The sequence below is a fragment of the Meles meles genome, chromosome 15 (genome assembly GCF_922984935.1).
Source record: "Meles meles chromosome 15, mMelMel3.1 paternal haplotype, whole genome shotgun sequence".
NCBI lineage: Eukaryota > Metazoa > Chordata > Mammalia > Carnivora > Mustelidae > Meles > Meles meles.
The window spans coordinates 19,402,938-19,423,390 of NC_060080.1; the positions used below are offsets into that span (position 1 = coordinate 19,402,938).

The 20,453-nt window shown below is 60.8% G+C and overlaps 1 protein-coding gene across 1 annotated transcript in view; it reads right to left on the bottom strand.

Moving 5' to 3' along the window:
* Positions 1 to 20,453, bottom strand: part of ADCY3 (adenylate cyclase 3) — a 78,508-nt gene that overhangs the window by 9,711 nt on the left and 48,344 nt on the right. Inside the window, exons 4-12 of the mRNA XM_045979367.1 lie at positions 11,250 to 11,380; positions 10,643 to 10,754; positions 10,388 to 10,515; positions 9,236 to 9,394; positions 8,682 to 8,859; positions 4,384 to 4,512; positions 2,707 to 2,849; positions 2,409 to 2,570; positions 744 to 831 (exon numbers count right to left, since the gene is read on the bottom strand). Of these exons, the coding sequence (XP_045835323.1) occupies positions 744 to 831; positions 2,409 to 2,570; positions 2,707 to 2,849; positions 4,384 to 4,512; positions 8,682 to 8,859; positions 9,236 to 9,394; positions 10,388 to 10,515; positions 10,643 to 10,754; positions 11,250 to 11,380 (1,230 nt within the window). The remainder of the gene's footprint in view (positions 1 to 743; positions 832 to 2,408; positions 2,571 to 2,706; positions 2,850 to 4,383; positions 4,513 to 8,681; positions 8,860 to 9,235; positions 9,395 to 10,387; positions 10,516 to 10,642; positions 10,755 to 11,249; positions 11,381 to 20,453) is intronic.

A 20,453-nucleotide genomic window follows, 5' to 3' on the forward strand; every position in this document is an offset into this window, starting at 1 on the left:
GGCCATGAACTTTTGATGGTCTTTTCTCCCATAAATGTGACTACTGACTCTGGTTGCTCCCCTACCTCCCAGGAACCTACAATGTAGACCTTTGCCTGTGAGTCAACCGAAAACTGGCAGAGCTGAGAAGGTAGCGCAGGATCATGGTGCTGTCAGTCCCTCTGGAGGTGTTTGTGACACAGCAGGGCCCCCAGACACAGGAGCCCTATCTGGAGCAGTCACAGTGACCAGCCCAGGAGACTGTGGGCAGCACCAGCCAGCGGTAGCCCGCTCCGTGTTAAGTCGCAGCGGCGAGGCCGTGGCGGGGAAGGAGGCTCGGGGCAGCCGTCTTTGCCTGGCTGCCCCTGCCTTTCCTGGGTCAGGTCACCCGAAATCCTCCAAGTTACCCGGCAAGCCACATGCTGGACCCATTCCCCTCAGACACTGCTTTTCTCTTGTCATTCTGATCAAAAACTGCGTGGCGTCCCAGTTCTTACAGGAGGAAACCTCAGTCCCTTTGTCGGCTTTCCCGGTCCTTCACAATCAGGGCCAGCCCCCTTCCAGCTGGGCCTCCACTGCTGCCCTACAGTTTCCCGTTGGTCTGGGCTCAGCAGATGCGAGTGAGTGACATGGAATGAATGGATGGACACATGCCTGCGCTGTCCCAACACGACAGTCTACTCGTAAGGAGTCGGGACGCAAAACTCCGTCCGCACCCCTTCCGCCTCCGGAAGGCTCCTGAGCCCAAGGAAAGTGGCTCTTACCCGGGGAAAGATGGCAGCCAGCGAGCAGACCGTCAGGATCAGCAGCAGAACCTCCCCAACCACAAAGGTCATGTAGTTGGTCATTAGCCTGTAACAGGGAGACGACAGGGAGGGGGGCAGAGGGACCAGTGAGATCGGGGTTGGGGGGGGAGGGCTAAGAGAGTTAAGAAGGGAGAAGAGCAGGCCCTCTGCGCCCACACCTCAAGTGGCCCCACGACTCCACCGACTCCTGCCTCCTGCTGCACAGGCGAGAGGGAGGCCGAGTCAGGCAGCTGCCAGCCGAGCACAGGGCCTGGGAACGTGCGCCTCCCCTGCTGCTGGGGCGCGGATGCCCAGTGAAGACCTGGGGGATCTTCAGGGTGAGCACTGTGCTCGTGAGGGGGCAGCATGGGACAGGGCAGCTCCCTGGCTGCAGGGGCGGGGGCGGTGCTGGCAGGGCGACCCCCGGGCCACCGCTTGGAGCTTCACGGTTGAACACCACCTTCATGACTGAGAAATGCTCCCCGTTCGCACGACCCCCACCATCTGGATCGAGAGAGACCTCCGCTGCTAGGCCAGCGCCTGGTTCTCAGTCACCTCTTCCCGGACTCTGGGTCTTTGCCGCAAAACCGCCCTGTCCCCCGTGCGTGAGCCCGCTCCGCCCCGCGCTAGGCAGAGGCAGCGCAGACGAAATGAAACTCGCCGCCCGCATCCCTGCTGCCTTCTTCACTTTCACCCGCCCCGCTGGCCCCTGCCTGTGCACCCGTTCTGATGCCCGCTAGGAGGGCATCAGCTCCACGAGGGCCGGGGGGCTGGTGCGCCGTGTTCACTGCACATCCCGGGCCCTTGGTGCCTGGCACGGAGTAGCCGCCGTCTGTGCGCTGAATGAACGCATGTGACCCGGCCCGCCCAGGGGCTAGTGGCAGACGTGCCACCTTCAAGCGGTCAGCACCACCATCGTCTGGCTTCTGGAAGCTTGGTGATACAGCGGTGCAACGGACTGGCAAGGAAGCTGTGTCTAGAACCTGCGACGAAGTCCAGGTCTCCTCACAGTTCCCCGTGGGTTCCCCCAGCTACAGCTGGGGCAGGTCTCCACTGCCTCCCTTCACAGGGAGCAGGGAACCCCGCATAGGAGCGAGCTGCTGGGGGGGCACGGGGAGGGAGGGGCGGGCAGCTGCCCTCTACTTGGGTCTCAACAGTTGGGGCGAGGACTCTAGAACATTCCTTGCCCCGGACGACCTACTGCTGGGTGCCAGGGATCTGGTTACACCCAGAGTCTGAAATCCATCTGCTAAGACAAAGCAAGAGATGGAAGCCAGATCAGCCCTGACGACTGGGCTTGAGGAGTGTCCCCGTCTTCTGTCACCTCGTCCCCGCACCACTCAGGCCCATGCAGCCAAGATCTCCAACCTCCTGGACCCCTCTCTGTCCCTGGGCTTTTTCAGTCCTGGTTTTGAACCTGGTTTCTAGAACCCCGGGGTAGACAGGAAGAAGGGGGTCCGGGGCACGGTCCTAGCCACACCTGGGCCTGAATCACCTGGGCGGCTCCACTGGAGGCGAGAACGAGACCGAGCTTTTGCCCAGTGTCACGTTCCAGCGGAGGCACCGACACCCTCCCGCCTGGCCTAGGACGCTCACCACCTCGCCCTCTCCCGGCCTCGCGGCTCCTGCCGTGCCCCCCCTCACCAGGGGTCGATGAGTATCTCGACCAGGGCGGTGCAGAGCAGGACAACACAGGAGCAGCTGAAGGCGGCCCCGCTCTGCTTTTCCTTCTCCACCGAGTAGCGGGTTTCCATCTCGGGGTCCATGAACCGCATGGAAAGGAGGAAGGTGTTTCTCTTCTTCACTCTGCAGAGGAAACGAGGCCCAGGAAACACAAATGTCACACCTGCCTTGGCCCACCAGAAGGGTCCCCACCCGGGACGGCTGACCCCCGGGACCCCCGAGCTAGGGCCTACGAGGTGCGGGCAGGGGGACCACTTACACCTGGGCGGACTCTCGCTCCAGCAGCGCCTCGTTGAGCAGCTGGTTGAGCTCGTGCTCGTCCTCAGAGGCGTCCACCACTCGGTCCGCCAGGTCCTGAAGGCGCAGCCTCCGGCGCGGGTTGGGGAACGAGGGATTGTCGGCCTGCGGCAAGCCAGTGCGCCAGGTGAGGGAAGCGGGTGGTCCGGGGAGGGGAACAAAAGGAATCACACTCAGGAGGACTAGGCCCTCCGCTCTAGGAACCACTTTGTGGGAAGGGTTCCTGGTGCCCCCACGCATGTGTTCCGCTTGGGTCTGGACCCAAAACCACAGTCCTTCCTGGTTTCCCGGCCCCAGGGCTCTGCAGTGACCCCCTGCTAACAGCAGCCCGTCGGGGAGCGGGGAGCGGGGGACGGCGGTGTGAGACCGCTGTGCTGCTAGGAGGAGGGGTGCCACCGGGCCGTGGGGTCACCCCTGGTTATCCCTGGGGAGGTGAACGACCCCCCCGCCCCAACCCTTGGGCTTCCGGAAGCTCTTAAAGGAACACACAACAAGCTCACCTGGGGAAGGAAGGTCTGAGGGGGGAAGTGCTCGGAGAGGAAGGGACGCCCTTGTCACTAGCAGGCTGGTGGGGCTGGGGAACCTGCTACCATTTTTATTCCCCTAAAGGATATGCTTCAGCTCCAGAGATGGGAATCCAGACTGTGATCATCGGCCCAAATAACAAGGGACACTAGGCCCGTCAGAGCTGTGTGTACCGGTCCAGAGCGCACGCGGAAGCCAGAACCAAGATGGCCCGGCCTTAAGCTCGGGTGCCACTGGCTGACAATAGGACCCATGTCATGCGTGTTCCCCAGCTCCAACTGTCTTCCCTGTAAAATGACGTGGGAGATCTGCTCCAGCACCGAGAACCTGTGTCCCTGATGTCTGCGTGGGAGAGAGTGGCTGAGCGTGAGGACAGGAAAGCCAGAGGCTGCTAAAACCATGGCGCCCTTGTTGCTGAGTCACGTCGGGTCTGTATTTCCACTTTGCATCAAGAAAATCACGCTAGGGAAAAGCTGCTGAATGTCATGGTGATCCAGAAAAACCCAGCAGCTCCCGGCCCTGTGTCCCCTCTCGGTCCGCAGAGCCTGACCTAGAGGGACCAGGACAGTGAGGATGGGGTGCTGCCGGCCAGCTCTCCTCAGCAAGGCCGGGCTTCCGGTCACAGGGCAGCTGCCCTCGTCAGTGAATGTAGCCGGGCAGCCCCGTAGGCAAGGGCAGGCCCTGGCAGCTCTCCCAGCAAGGACCCCGCCCTCGGCGGGGAGCATGTTCACTGCTTTGGAAATGCCCCATCTGTGCCCAGGACTTGTGGAGTCTGGACTTCGCCAGACGGGTGAGACCGCTCTGAGGTTTCACTTCCGCAACGGTCTCGTCAGACCCTACAGAATTTTCCATAGCTGTCTTCACTGACCTCAAAGCCACAGGATGCTGGGACAGGAGGGCTAGACAAGGCCTCCGAGCTGAACGCCTCTTCTGTCCCTACCCACCCTCAGCCCAGGAACTACTGAGGAGACCGTGGGCCCAGGGTAGGAGGTGACACCCAAGGGGACACTGCTGAAAGGGAGCAGAGCCAGGGCCGGTGGCCACAGGTGTCCAAGTCCCGCACAGGACACCTCCTCCAGCAACCTTCACGCCCCGGCCCTCACCACACACGCACCTGGGCATCCTGGTCCTCGGGCTCCTCCGACGTGGAGCCGCTGGCGTGGACACTCCCGTTGGGCTCCTTGGTCTCAATGAGGGCGGGGGAGCCGGGCTTGGAGGAGGCCGGGGCGCCGTTCAGCAGGGCCTGCGCGGGAAGAAGCGCAAAGTCAGCCGCCCGCCCGCCCGCCCGCCCCGGCAGACCCGCTCGGTCCGCTCTCCGTCTGGAACCTTGCGGCGGGAGTTTAGAAGTCCGGAGGCTAAGAAAAGTCACTACCTGACTCCTCCTCTAGGACATTAATTTTAAAACGCCGCACTCTGCCGGTATCTGTTTCTACTATTGGAATTCTTCTAAGCAGAGAAAGACCCTCTTGTTCCAACTCCTATTTCGAAAACAGTAGCTCGACACAGTGGCCCACAGAGGTCCTTGTCGGTCGTAGAACCTGACAAATGCCTTCCAAAAGTCTGATTAGGTCCCACAAGCCCGTCTCCCCAGTGACGAGTCCTTTTCCTTGACAGTAAGACAAACCCTGTAACACGGCAGAACAGTCCTCTCGACTCATGAGCGTTGGCCGAATCCCTAAACTTCTGGGGATACCCACGGAATTCCTGACTGTGTGAGCTCACGTTCTAGCGAGGAAAGGCAGCAGGAAGGCAAGTCAGTCAAATCAGTACAGTCTGGAAGAAGGGGGAAGTGCTTGCTCTGGAGAGAGGTAAAGCGGGAAAGGGGCTCAGGGATCGCTGGGGAGCGAGATGGTAACGAGGTCAGGGGAGGTGTCACCGTGAGGAAGACAGTTCAGTGATGACCTGAAGGAATGAATCCTGCAGCTCCTGGGGGGATGCCTCAACCCCCTCTCCCCCTCCCCAAGAAGAGAGAGAAGCTGGTGCAAAGGCCCTGCAGCAGGCATGCGCCCTGCCTGGAGGCCCGCGCTGCCACCAGAGCCATGAGTGACAGGAGAGCAAGGGCTGTACCGGGCTCTCCCCGCCTCCACGGGACCTGGCTCTCCCTCTGAGGGAGGCAGAGACCAAGGCACTGATAGGATGTCCCCTGTCGCTTCTGCGGGAGAACTGCCTGCTGTGGAGAAGGGATGGCAGGACCGGGTCAGCAGCAGGATGACTGGCTGGAGACCCGCGATCTGACCACACAGGCACAGCCCTGCCTGGCTCACGGTGGGGGGTGGTGGCAGGTGTGAGGGTTTGGGGGGGGGGCGGCGGTTAGAGCCCTCCTTCACAGGAGGGTCGACAGAGCTGGCTTGTGGCTGGTAGAGACAGGGCTCAAGCCCGTGTTTGGTGTTTGGTCTGAGCTGCTGAAAGATCAAAGTGGCCGCCGAGGAGATGGGCAGACAGAGGGATGAGCAGGCCCCGGGCCTGGGACGGAGCTGCCCCTTCTCGTACAGGGGTGAGTGCGGGCAAGCCGCTGGGCCTGAGGTGGAGACCCAGGAGTTGTCAGAGGTGGCATTTGAGACAAGGAGACTGGGTGAGCCTGGCAACAGGGCAGGGAGGGCAGGGAGGGCAGAGAGAGGTCTGGAAGCTCTCCAACAGCAGGAAGGGCTCGCGGGGATTCTCCTCTCTCCTCCCCATACATCACTCTGATGCGCTGACCCACGGGCCTAGATTTCTGCAAGTGGACCTGCGCTCGCTGCTGTGACTTTCCAAGGAGATCTCTGCACCACCTTCCTTCTTTCTCCCCACCGTCCCCCCCACTACACCTGTGTCACCCCCTACATCGTCCATGTGTTACTGCTTCTGACCCGGGGAGATGTCGCCTTATCCACATACGGCTGGGGTGGAGACTTCTGGAACAGTCACCGAGCTGGCCACACGAGCTACACCAGCCGTGATGCGTGGTTCACCCGTGCACTGCCCTGCCATGAACACGGGGACACGGGGGGGGTGGTGGGACGAGATGCCACAGCTAAACATTCCAGCTCCCCGAGATTCAGCAGGGCTGACACGCGCTGGGCATCTGACAAGAGCCTGATGACCGCTGCCTGAGCGAGGGTTCACTGCTCCGGTCAACCAGGAGCCCCCACGGAGCTGAAGGGGGCCGAAGCCGGGTATAGAGCCAGGCAGGGAGGGTGCCCCGGGGGCAGGGGCGTCAGGAGGTGAGTGAGCGGGGACAGGAATAAAACTTCCAACGTGCAGAACCCTTCACCCAGCCTTCCTACTTCAAGAAATTTTTCAGGCAGGGGCATTAAGAAATCGCTAAAAATCAACTTTACAAAATACTGAAAACCTCGATGGCCACAACATGTCACGGAAAGAAGTGCTGAAGAGAGAACGCTGTCCATGTTTCCATCAGAAGTGGCGCTGACTGACGCGTGTGACGGGGCACCCCGGACGGCAAGGTCAGTGTGCCGGCCACTGCCATCCGCGCTCCGTCCCGTGCGGGCCGCAGCCTCCGCGCGGGCCCCATCCTCCTCGCTCAAAGCTTCGGTGATCACGTTTGATCACGTTTGAAGCGATGCCACCACAAGCTCAACCCTTCTCTCCTTTGGAAGCTGACTAAGAACTCAAGCTCAACAGCTTCCTAAAGCCCACTCTGCCTGCGCTCCCTGTGCCTCAGTGGCCTCATCTGCACCCTCGGAGTGGGGGTGTCAGGTGAACAATGCCGGACCCAAATTTCACACCGTGCACGGGTTGTTGGAATCAGCACAAGATTAGAACGAATGGGAACGAGTGTCCCAAAGACCTGACTGCTGCTTTGTGACTTCATGGTGGTCCCTGGTAAAACCCGATTTGGGGGTAATTTTTGAAAGGAAGAACATTTCTCTACTTACAAAGTTTTATATGCCAGAAATTATAAATTTCCAAGCACTTCAAAAAAAAGTCGCTGATTTCCTAAAGTATTGTCTATTACGGTCTCGTAGAACAGCCTCGAAGACACACGTTTAACTTGTGCTAGGGAATATGTTGAAGTTCTGCACGCAGCACTCTTACAAATACAAAGGACTTGTTAATTTGGGGGCAAGGTCAAGTCTTCTCTCATGCGCTCTCCTTTCTACTCCGTAGTTCCGAATTTCCTGAAAGACCGGTTCCCACTCTTCTGAGTTCTTTGGAGCATTTCACTGTAGCTCAAACCTTCCATGCAGCACAACCCGTCTTGAGCTGTCCTCTGCTGTACCGCGGGCGCCGGGGGGATTTTACATTACTCGGAGTGAGGCGGTGGCCCACCCACCCGTGCGTCCCCCTGGTGCTGAATCTGTGTGAGCCGCACACGGGAGCGACCCAGGCGCATCTGGGAGGCAGAGTGGCCGGCAGGCCGGGGGCCGGGCCCTACTCTGCTGCCTACTAGATCTGCAACTCGCCTGCGGAGTTCTGGGCCTCAGTTTCCTCCTCTGCAAAGTGGGTATGACAACAGCCCCCTTCTCGCAGGGCTGTCTTGAAGAATGAGCTACTGGACGCCCAGAAGCACTCCCGGAACAGCGGCTGGGATTAAACTTAACAGACGAGTCATCTCCGGGGAGGGAGAAGGTGTGTAGTTTGCTTTTAAAGCTTCCCCACGGACCACATCTTCAGCCACAGCCCCTGAAGCCTCCCCAGGCCAGCTCACTCTCTGCTTTTGTCATTACTATGCAAAGCCCCAGCCCTGGGACGGTTTCAGACCACATGTCAACCCCGAGAGCACCAAACTCCTTAGTCGTTCAATTCCCATGACGGGTGGGTTCCTAAGCACAAAGTTACAAGGACCAAAACAATTCCCAGGTTCAGCAGAGGATGACAGAAAGCCCATTTCTGCAGTGGCCCCTGGTGGCTCCTAACCAGACGGCCTGCCAGGAGGCCAGCACGGGGAGGGAGAAGCGGGGCAGCTGCTGAGGGCATCGGGGCTGAGGGACGCAGGGAAGCAGCACAGGGACGAGACCAGGGCAGGACGAGACCAGGCAGGATGGTTTCACTGCTTCCGTCCTGCTCTTTCTTCATCTCCCACCCAGCAAACCTTCCCGGCCTCAGTTCTTCCCCTCGGTGACCAAGCCAACCCCACTGCCTGCCCCCGGCCTCCTTGGCATCATCGCCAGCTCTGGGAACTCTCTCCCTAGGCACCCACGGCTCTCCCATGGCTCTGACTGCTTCCCCCATGTAGGGGAGACCTGTCCTCAGCAGCTGACATCCCAGGGCCACAGAGACACCTCCCGGGGCCTCCCCTCTGTCAACCTGAAGGAGCCAGGCACACTCCTTTCCCCAGAGCCTGCTTCCTCCCGCCCCCCACAAGGGCACCACGCCCCCTCCCCCCTTACCACGCCCCTGCCCACTCTTCTACCTGCCCAGCTTCTAGAACCCGCCTTCCCGTGCCCGGTCTGGGGTGGGTGGGGGACTCACCGGGCCGCCGAGGCCATGCTGGGCAGCTGTCTTCTTCACCTCCGGCTTGGACGCGATGATGAGGTAGGTCTCAATGCCCTTCTCGTCCAGGTACTCACAGCGGCTGCCCCCTTCGCCTGGCTCCACGTCGAACTCGCCCTTCAGGCAGTCCAGGGTGCTCTGGGAGATGTGCACGCGCCTGGACGGCAGCGAGAGGCCTGTCAGACCCATCAGGCCGGCAGACCCCAGGGGAGGCCACCCAGCCCTCTGAGCCTCAGCGCTACACCCATGAGGCAGGGAGGACATGTCCTCGGCCGCCCGGAGCACTGAGGGAGGTAGGGAATTCGGAAGGCCGCCCTCAACTCTGCGGTGAGGTGTGTACTTCATGGGCTCCTAGCGACAACACGGCTGTCGGGGGTAATGAACCCGTTTCTGGGGAGTCACCGCGGAGAGATGAATTATGACTGCCCTCGGGGGGTGTCTACCCTGACCAACCGAGTCCAGGAAAGAGCTCCATCCAGGAAACCCCTGCCTCAGCCCCCGCACCTCCCCACTGGGAAGGAACACTTGCTTACCCGGGAATACCACCGGCCTCCATCTTGTTGGCCACAGTGACGTCGGTCGACCACACATCGTACTGCCAGCGTTTCTGGCCCAGGACACCCCCCAGCACGGTGCCCGTGTGCACCCCCACACGCATGTCCACCCCCGTCTTCGTCTTCTCCCGCACGTACCTGCCAGGCACACATGGAGAGGAGGGGGCTCAGGCTTGGCTGTAGCAAGGTGACCGGCCCTCTGGGCCCGTGGGAGGAGTTCTGCATGGGCTCTTCCCCCCCAGGCCGAGGGGACTCCCGGGCTCCCCACGGCTCTCTGCCTCACTTGAACTGAGTAACCTGCGGTTGGGGGTCCCGCCGGCCTGCGCCCAGACTCCACATCACAGGCTCGTGTGATGGGGTGCGGGCGGGAGACGACAGAGCGAAGGCTGCTGCTTCCCCGCGGCCACCTGTGCTGGACACCACGGCGGGCTCACGTGCAGCTGGGAAAGCTGCCCCCAGCACAGCCTCTGTTTCTAGGCCAATGTCAAAGGAGCTCTAATCCGAAAGATGATAACAATACAAACGGCCCTCTAGTGGCAAGGTGACCCCTCCTGGCCCCCACCGTGGTTGAGGGGAGAAGCTTCAGCAAGGAGCCCCCTTCCCTCTGGGGGTCTGATCCGGCCAGGGCCTGCCTGGTAGGGCCTCCAATGTGCTTGTAGTAGGATAGCGATGGGAAGTGTGAGGACAAGTGACATGTCCTCATGCCTCATAGCACCGGAGGCAGGAGCCCTGGCTGGGAGCCCAGAGCAGAAGCCAGGGTTCCAGTCCCACGTGGCCACACAAGGACTTTCTGAGATGAGCCTGGAGGCTCACAGTGAGAAAACACCGAGAGAAGGACAGGGGATCTGAGAGGAGAGTCCCAGCAAACATGAGGGGGTGTGACAGACTTCGCCATGACTGCCACTTCTCCAGAAAACCGCGGCGGATGGAGGCTGGGCCCCTCGGAGGCCGTGGAAGGCTTGCAGCCCCTCGGCCGTGACAAATGTGAACCACGTCCCCGCGGCCCAGAACCGGACACCGAGCGGCCTGCCGACCCACACGGCACCCGCCTGACGTGGGGGCCCGGGGTGCGCACCAGGAAGGCCTGCCTCTCCCGTGGTCCCCAGCCCCTGCCCCGGCCCCGCCACTCACGAGATGGCCTCCACCATGGCGAGCCCCATGAGGATGGAGCAGACGGCGTGGTCCTCCCGGTAGTCGGGCAGGCCGCAGATGCAGTAGTAGCAGTCGCCCAGGATCTTAATCCGCAGCTGGTGGTATTTCTGAAGGGACGGGGTGCGGGTGGCTCTGAGTCCCTCCTTGGCATGGCGGGAGGAAACCGGGCGCGCCGGGGAGGGCCCGGCCCGTGCCCCGAGGGGGCCCCCAACCCAGGCGAGCCCGGGTACTCACGGCAGCCAGCTTGTCGAAGCGGGCAAACAGCTCGTTGAGCAGCTTCACGAGCTCCTGGGCACTGCAGGCTGAAGACAGCTGGGTGAAGCCCACGATGTCCGCAAAGAGGATGCTGCGGGGGGAGGGCGGGCCGCGGCCATGAGGCTGCAGACACCGAGCACCAGCAGCCAGGATCCCGGCGGACGGGGACCTTGCTCAGGCCTCAAAGCAGTGAGATCCTACACTTCCAGGATGGGTTCAGGGCTCTGCTATTTTGTGGGCCCCCCTCAACAGGGCCCCCTTCCCCAACGCTGCCCGCTCCCGGCTCCAGGGGGAGCCCACCCCTCCTAGAAGAAGCATGGCCATGAGCTCCAGTGCTGGCCCTGAACGGCTGGATGACCTCCCGGATGTCACCTCCCCGCCCGGGGTGATGTCTGTAGGATGACGGGCTGGACCACACGGCCCGGATGTCTCAGCCCCAGCATCAGCCAGCACCAAGGCTCCCGCAGGGGCTGAGGCTCACATGGCGGGGCTGGCCCGGTTCTAGGCCTGGGGAGGACTCTGGAACCCCAAAGTCCAGCCCCCGTCCCGTTCTTGCGGTTCGGGCTCGGGCGCGGGGGTGGCGCACCTGACGTTCTCGTGCCGGTACATGTACATGGTGTTGAACTGCTGCTGGTCCTTCTGGCTCTCGTCCTTCTTCATGTCCTTCAGCATCTCATCAGCCACGTGCTTGGGCAGGATGGAAAGCATAAGGTTCTCCTGCGAGGAGGAGGACAAGGTTAGTGGGGAGGCAGGTCTGGCGGGCATCCTTCCAGAGGCGGGTTCGGACGTGTCCGGCGGCAGACGTCAGCCAGAGCCCTTCCGCGCAGACTCCACGTGGGGAAGCAGCCAGAGGCCCAGGCAGCAGCGTCCTGTGACTGAGCTTCTTCAGGCCCTGACGGGAGTCAGACACTCATGAAGAAACCCACGCTTGGTTCTGTGCCTCTAGAACATCCTTAAGGCCACGGGGAAGGCGACAGTGCCTACGTCGCTGGGAGCCCCCAAGGGCAGGACCTGTGTCATCCACACCACCTTGCACAGAGCAATCACTTAAGAATTCTGATTCGACGGCGCCTGGGTGGCTCAGTGGGTTAAAGCTTCTGCTTTTGGCTCAGGTCATGATCTCAGTTTCCTGGGATTGAGTCCCGGATCGGGCTCTCTGCTCAGCAGGGAGCCTGCTTCCTCCTCTCTCTGTCTGCCTCTCTGCCTACTTGTGATCTCTGTCTGTCAAATAAATAAATAAAGTCTTTAAAAAAAAGAAAAGAATTCTGATTCGAGGTGACTGAGGACCTACCATGTGCCAGGTAGCCCTCTGGGTACCAAAGCTACCAAAGGAGTGAGTCTCTGCTCTCAGAGGGCTAAGGGTCTCATGGGGGACAGGTAAGCGTGCCCACTGCGGTACGGTATGGTATGTGCCCAGATGAGCAAGGGAGAGCAGGGGAGTAAGAAAGAAGGGCGCCAGAATCAGCCTGGGGTGTCAGGGGCAATCAGGAGGGCTTCCTGGAAGTGAGGCTTGAAGATTAAGATGCTGAGAACATCTTGTCTGAGGGAGCCACATAAGACGGCACAGAGACCTAAGGACCCCAGGTTCAGGGACCTGCAAGTCTTTCAGTGGAGGGAGAAACAGGGAACTGCAGTTCCAGAGGTAGGTTTGGATGGGGGCGTCGGGGAGGGGGGTGGTGTGGGGGGGCGGGTAGGACGCAGTCAGCACACTGCCATCTGCTGGGCGAATCCCGCCACTGCCTGTTTGCACAAAAGTCTTGCTGGCCCCCTGCCACACTCGCTTGTTTCCGTGTCATCTACGGGGGTCTTCTCCCTCCAACAGTAGAACTGAGTTGTTGTGACAGAGAACATACAGACTGCAAAACTGAAAGGGCTCTCCTGGCCCTTTCTAGAAAACGTCTGCCGACCCCCATTTTGCACCACAAAGGGCCTCGGGTGCCAGGCGAGGAACAGGGCACTCCTTCTGGAAAGCTGCAGAGAACGACCAGGGCAGACACAGCGGGGTGGGGCAGGGTGACAGTCAGCTGTCACCCAGGCAGAGGGGGGCCTGGGAATGGCTTGCACCAAGCAGGCAGGACAGGCCCGTGGATTGGGCTTCTGGGTGGAAGGTGCTGGTCTGAGTCAGGACCAGAGAGGCAGAGAAACGTGAGGGGACAGACAGGGCTGGTTTGGGGACACACTGCAGGCAGAGGCTGAGCCGGCTGCGGGGCTGGGAGCCGGGGCAGGAGACGGACCCCAGGAGGAGGTGAAGCCAGACAGGGAAGCCCAGGCCGGGCGCCGCGTCAACAAGGGTGCACGGCCCTGCACCCCCAAGGGGAGGCAGTGAAGGATGGTGGGGAGAAACCTGAGGCTGCGGCTCAAGCTGAGGTTTGCGGGATGGAAGCCCAGAAGCGTCAACGGCTTCGGGAAGTGTAGCTCCAGTGAGGCTCTCCGGAGGCCTGTGCCACGCGGCAGCAAAGCTGAGGGCAGCCTGGGAGAAGCGGGGGGGGGGGGGGTGGGCACGGCGGGAATGGGAGGGGACGGAGAGGCATGCCTGGGTCTGTCCCCTTGCTGGAGTGATTCTGAGGGACTGGACCACGTGCTGACCAGGTTGACGGACAGGGAGGGGTAAGGCGGGAGGAGCGGGGGGTCCAGGAGCACTGTGTCTAGCCGGCCCGCTGCTGGTGCAGGGGTGGCCAGGAAACCAAGAGCTGCCACTCGTGTCCTTGGCGCCTGGGGCCAGTCCAGGCGTCACAGGACCACAGAGAAACAGAGGCCGTGGGTGCTGGTGGGCACAGGAGTGGGGGACCCCGCCTTCCACAAGGGCCTGGGAGGGTGCGGGTCCCACTGGCTCTTGTTCTCGGTTGTGTTCAGCGGACCCCGAGGCCAGAGGCCCCAGCCCTGCGTATCAAACACGCCTTCTCTGGGGTAGGAGAACCACAGTGTGGAGCTTCTGCTCTTCTCCCCAGAGTGAGGCAGCCAAGAGGCTCTCGGGAGCCCAGGCCTGTGCCCCCCATGAGGCAGAGGGCTGGGGCCTCACCTGCTCTGGGAGAAGAAGGCTCTGCGGTAGGGGCAGCCCCTCCCTTCTGCTCCCACGACTGTCTGCAGACCAGAGCCCCGGCCCACTCACCCCTGTGCCACAGGAAGTCCCTCTCACCCGTCCCTCCTTCTTGTGGCGAATCACACCATAAGGACCAGGCGGGCCCTCGGCCCAGCATGCGGGGCACGGCTCTTGCCTGAAGCACCACAGCCATTACCACCTTTCTCGCATTTCCACAGCCATGGGGCTCCCACGGCTAACCACCCCGCGAGAGGCGCCATTGCCGAGGAATGAGGGGCCAAAATCAGCCTGGTGTGCCCTGCCGTGGCTCCCCCCGAGCCCAGGAAGGAGCACAGGGCCCAGTCCCTGTGCCCGTTGCCCGTTGCCCGCGCGTGGTAAGGGGCCTTCGGAAACCGGACTGACCCCAGGCAGGAGCAAGCACTCAGCTGGGGCAGAACGGGGGCCACAAGGGCAGTTTTCCAGATAAGCCAGAGACCTGGGGCCCCGCCAGCTCTCAGGGCAGCCTGGGGGGAGCTGACGGAGTCTGGAGGGGTGAAGGCGGCGAGCGCTGGGGCAGGAATCCAGGCTGGCAGGCACGGGAGCGCGTGGCCGGGAAGAGTTTGGGCTCTGGGCCCCATGGCCCAGCTCAGGCCCCGCCACTGAGACACGGGGTGACACCACGTGACTCTCACTGTCCCTGGTCTTGATTTCCTGATTGGCAAAGCAGGAGGAAAAGTGACTCGTCACCATAGGGCATGTATACAGCAAGCGCTCAATACACTGCAGCTGTTATGTCCCCTGAGGAGAAGCGCTCCTGAGGGTGTGGGGACAGCAGGTGCCTCAGAAAGACGAGGCCTAAAATCCTTTGGGCCTTGAAGCTGCCCACAGGTTTATGACAGTTTAAGAGCCCCAGTGGGGTGTCCAGGGTGAGAAGAAAGTCCTTGGGGTCACTTGGCCAGGCCTAGGAACTCTGTCTGGTCCGGGCCCAATGATGAAGGGGAGACAAGCTGGCTCCCTCCTTCCATGCATGTCCCAGCCTTGCGCTCCCTCTGTCCCCCTGTCCCCTCCTGGACCCCACCACGTGTGTGTGCAGGTGCTCGCTAAGGGGAAGAAGAGGTAGACGTGTGGGGAATGCAGGAGGGCCCACCACCCCAGGGAAGGAAGCACGCAGGTGTGTGTGCAGGGAGGGGTCGCGGGACACCAAGGATTAGGAAAGTCCCAGTGTTGAGCTGGACTCCCGGCCGATCCGCCTACCAGCCCCGGCAACCAGCACCTGCAGGATCAGGCCTTTCTCCCGTGCTCAGACCCCACCTCAGAGCCCTGCCCCTCCAGAAGAGCCTCTCTGGGCAACCTGGGAACCAGGCCAGTCCTGCGAGGTGCCTCTGTACCCCGGACCACAGTCCCAATTTCCCTGAAAACACAGCTAGACCTACAGGGGAACAGGGCCACCCGGAGCAGCTGAGGGATGTGGCTTGGTCTCCCCAGCATAGAGGCAGAGCCCACTCTTCCTAAAACAGCAACTACTATATGTTCTGGGAGTCATAAGAATGTTCCAGGCCTCTGGTCCATTAACGGCTCTCCTGGGAATTTTTCTAACAGAAATAATCCATGAGAAGTAAAAAGACATACATGCCAGAAAGACTTCAAGGCACCATCACTCACCATCACCATCACTCACACTCGTGGCAAAGAACTAGAAGGCCCAAATGCCCAGGAAGTGGCTCATTCAACTGGGACACATCCTTGGGATGAACCTCAGAAATCATTATAATGACAAGTGCTGTGATGCGAACACGACCAAAGGCGAAAAGACCCAACACCGTATTCTGAGGAGGGGACAGCAGACCCAGGTGTGGCCCTGAACCACGGCAGGAGAGCGTGTGCGAGAGAGAACAGGGCACTGCGACCTGGCGAATGGAATCCAGAGAAAACGGGAGAGGTTTTTCAGAACTGCTATATGGTTACGCTGCCGCTGATTTTTCACGTACTTCTTAAACAGGAAATAAACACAAAACTTCCTGTTGACGCCAGCTGTGACCCTGACCTCACTTGGCTGCAATGACCAGATTTGTTAGAAAGGGAAGGGCCTGCAAGTCCACCGGGCTTGCTCCGGACTCCCATGTCCGCCTGGATGTGAGCTGAGGAAGGAGAGTGATGCCCAGGTTCAAAGCCAGGAGGGAACTCCCTCCCCACAGCACAAGAGGAAGGGGGCAGGGGTCCTCTCCGGGGGACGAGTGACAGAACGATCCCCCCGGGCTGGTTTCTGTCTCTAGTTCTCAAGTCTCGCCACTCCCCAGGCAGATGGACACTACTAGCCAGTATCAACACCGTCCCTCTTCTTGGCTGAAACTTCCTCCCCTCCCCTGTATCTTCCTGTGTGTGTAATTCTGCTTCCATTTTGACCAAACCAAACCATGGAGGGGGTAAGTGGTTTCCCCCAGATTCCTCAGAGTCAGTGACGGATCCAGAACCAGAACCCAGGGCTCCTGGACCGAAAGAACGGGTGGGCTTTTCTTTTTCACCAAAGGATGCGCCTTTGACACAGCAATTCTCTCATCCAAATTGGACACTATTTTGCTGCAAATATGAAGGAACATGGAGTACCCAAATCTTCCCTAGTAAGGACCTGATGATGCTGTTCTAGAAAGCCGTATGAGGACTCTCCCGTGGGTGAGCCACCAGAATGTCCTTTCTGTGCTGCCCCGTGCTCGTGGAGTTGAGCTGGGACGTCCGGCCACTCCTGACGTGGGTCTTCCTTGCAGAAGCGGACCCAGCTGAGACCTCTGTGGCTGCCTCAGCACGGCGGCCCGGCAGCAGACCAGACCCGTCTGGGCCTCAGGGAGGGCAGGCCAGGGCTCGTGGCAGCTGCTGGCATTCCTTCGGATGGGTCAGCAGAGGAGAGGAGACGGGTGCTACTGAAGGAGACTCCTAGCTCTCCATGACAGACCCCGGCAGGCCACAGTGACCTCCCTCAGCCTCTGTACGCCCTCCTCACAGGCTGAGGGGAGGAGAGAGGGGCCAGTGCCGTGAGGCCTGGTCTCGGTGACTGGCCGTGGACCCTGAATGTAACCAACAGGGCCAACTGTGAGGGCTCAGAGATGCTGAGTCACCCTACAGCTGTGACAGAGACCAGCTGTGGAGGCCCCAGAAGGCCTCCGCCATGACACATGCGCAGCATGAGGCCACCCAACTGCCCGCAAGGGGCCCCGTAAGGTTAACGGGGGAAATGTGGCATCGTTTGACACCGCTACCCGGAAGAGCAGAAATCTATGGCAAATCCCTGGACGTCTGGGCTCCGGGAGGTCCCTGCTTCCAACGAGCCCACCCCTCAGGACCTCAGGCCCCACAGCCCCGTCTGGCCCTCGGAGTGGCAGCCTCGCATCACCCGAGGTCGCTTCCTCATGAGGCCCAGGTGCCCTCAGGTAACTGGCGACCACATTAAAGTTTGGAAGTGCCCCTTTAAGAGCCTTCGAGAAAAGAGTTCCTCAAGGAAACTGTTCACCTGGGCCCTCATCGGGGAGGGACCACACGGCGCAGGAGCTGGAAGCCAGGCACTGGAGGTGGGCTGAGGGGCTGGGAAGCCACCCAGAGGCGACACGGAGCAACCTTCAGGCCTGAGGGTGTGTGGAGAAGGAATGCACTTGCCTGGAGGTTGCCACGACAGGAAGCTGGAGAGGGAAGGCTTTGGGGCACAGACTGTCGCTTCTAGAGCAGGAAACATGTTCTACGAGTCAAAGCAGTTCAAACAAGGAATATGCTGCCCGGAGAGCTAGTGAGCTCTGGTCCCAGATGCCGGGAGAGGGGGCTACCGGAGGGGGCCAACCACAGGATGGTCCAAGGGACAGGGACGTGCCAGACTCGTCAGGCCAGGGGCCCTGCCACATGGGTCCACGCAGAGAGATGGGGAAGGTGGGCAGCCGCCTCACGTGGTCTCTGCCCAGTCCTGCTGTGCTTTGCGGGCTGTCCCAGAAATGCGCACCAAGTCAAGGCCTTGACCCACTCTGGGAAAAGAACCAAAGGAAGCAAAAGAACAAACAAGCCCTCAAAGTTTCTAATAGACTTTCTGGGTACCCAGATCCCACAGAGAAGCTGCGGAGCCCGCCCTGGGCGCTGTGCGGAGGTGGGGTGGGGTGGGGACGGGCTGGGGTGCAGCGTGTGTCCCGGGCCCGGGTAGGGGTCCGTAAACAGGTATTTGCCGCACTGCTCAGGTGGGCCGTGAGCCCCTGACAGGGACAGGTGGTCCGCATGGCCTCCACCAGGCTCTGGGAAGGAACCAATCGCGCCCCCTTCCCCTCAGCAGTGACTCAGGCCAGGCCTCGCCTTTGCGCAGCCGCGGACTGAGACAGAAGCAGGAGGCCCTGGGGCGCACTCGGGAGTGGATGACAACATGTGGCCTGCAGGGATGTGGACACCTGAGCTTGGCTGAGGAGCGGCTAAGTTTCTACAACATCCTTGTCAAGGGGCAGAGGGAGGGAGGGAGGGAGACTTAAAAGGAAGAGAGGAATCAGCAGCGCCCAGGTAGCTGGGGGCATCTGCACCAAGACGGGTGCGGCGTCTGCACCGAGCAAGCACGGCGTCTGCATGCTGTGTCCTGTGCGCGCCCACATGTGTCCTCTGTGTGTACCGTGCACACACACACACCTCACTACAACCCACCACGGGCTGTGAGCACATGCACAGCTGTCCACAAACGCATCTGCTCTGGGCCTCATTTCTCCGGATTCTTGGGGCTTCCAGGCCACTTGAAAGCCAAAGAAGATCCAAGGACCACAACAGGTGCCCGTCCTGGCCTGACCAGCTGAGCAGAGGAAGCAGCACAAGGAAGGAAACAAGGAGCGGGAGGGCCTGGCCGGCCCCGGGAGGCGAGAGCCCACACAGCTCACCTCTCCCTGATGAGAGGGCGAAGGGCCACGACGCGTGAAATCGGGAAACTCCTGAGCTGCTGTGTGCCGGGGGCCTGCAGCCACCATCTAGATGAGGGACCCGCACGGGCTGCCCCGTCCAAAGACATGGTCACCACGTCCCTCAAAGAACAGTTACTGCTCATCTCTGCGAGTCCCCAAGCTAAATGCTGGCAAGGTCAAAGGTAAACAGTCCTCCAGAGAGGTCTGATGGCCTGGGCACTCAGGTCTGCCCCGCCCCCAGAGACTGGTCTGACGGGGCTGGAGCGCTTTGCTGTCTTCAGCCAAGGGCTGTGGGCATTCACAGGCAGCTCAAAGACTGGCATCTCTTTAAACAAGCCCCGCGAATGTGAAAACAGCATCCCCAGAGTCTCCCAAGTGGTCAGCTCCGAGAAGGAAGCAGCGTCATGCTTAATCTCAGAACGGGGGGCGTCAGACCAACAAGTCACCACCAGGCCATGTCATCAGCAACAGTGCGGAAATCACACGGACCCAGGGGCAGCGCACAACTCTGACCCTGCTAGAGGGGAGAGGGGACACTTGCCTGGACTCCTGTACGGTCTCCAGAGATGGGGGCCATCATGCGGGCCAAGGGGACTACCATCTCAGGAGACCGCCCTTTGGGCCCAGAGACGGCCACGTGTGTGGTGTCTGCAGCCCTCGCCCAGCGTGGTTGACACAGAGCAGGTGGTCCTTAGAGGTTTGGTGAGATAATGAGCTATGAACTAGGAGCCGTGGCCCAAGGGGCAAGCCATTGCCTTTGAGAACAGCACCAACTTTCGGCAATCAAACAAATGCTGTGTGGTCTGTGCTGTCCAAGATGGTAGCCATAAGCCACTTGTAGCCACCGGGCACGGGAGACGTGGCTGGTACAACAGACGCGCTGATGCTTAATTTTTAAATTTTAATTACTTTAAATGTACATGGCCACATATGACTAGTAACTTCCCTATCAGACACTGTAGCAAGCAAGTGCGGCTGACGGGCCAACTCTGGGTAACCGAGCGTGATATCTGGAGGACGCCGAGGCCACATCTGTGGTCACTGGGAAAGACTGGCCATGTCTGCGGTGGGAGAACAACCACGGGCTTCCGTCCTTGCTCAACACACCCAGGCATGAAGGTTCCAGCAAGTTTGACAGACCAGCTCTCCACCGGTGAGGGTCGTGGTGGTTTGGGTTTGCTCCCTTTGCTCCTCCCAGTGGAGCAGTAAATCTTACCAGTGCTTTTCCCAAACACAGCTCCCCCCTTCCTTTACTCTCTGGGCCTCTGCTCGGCCCCAGCCCAGTTCTGGCTGGGCTTCCGACTCCAGGCTCTCCCACGCAAGTGACGAGTGATGGGTGCTCTGGGGAGGACTCCATCCGCCACGTGCCCTGCTTCACCTCTGCACTCAGCCCCCGCTGACCCACCTCTGCCCTTCCACGTGGGGATCGGGACTCCATTCTCCCCAGTGTGCACTGGCCCACACCCACCTGGCTTCTTGAAAAGCCACCCAAGAATCCACACCCACCACGTTACAAATGCAAGTCTGAACACACGTCTCCCAGCCCTTCTGACCCGGGCCATCTGGTTGCCAACTTTCACTGGACTCCCCAGCTTGAGGTCCTGTCTTACAGGACCCCCCCTCCTCACCCCTGGAGGGCCCCTCCGGAGGACGCAGATGCAGACCTGGCCCAGCCAGCCTCCCAAACATGCGGGCAGGGCACAGGATGAGCTGGGTGCTGTCAATTCTCCTCCTAGATGTCAGAAAGACGGCCTCTCCACCCCCCACCGAAGCTGGGCCTCTCACCGTCCTCCCCCTCCAACTGCCACCTGGCGCAAATCCTGACCGCCATCACGGACTCCCCACCCTCCCACCTCCTGGGTCACTC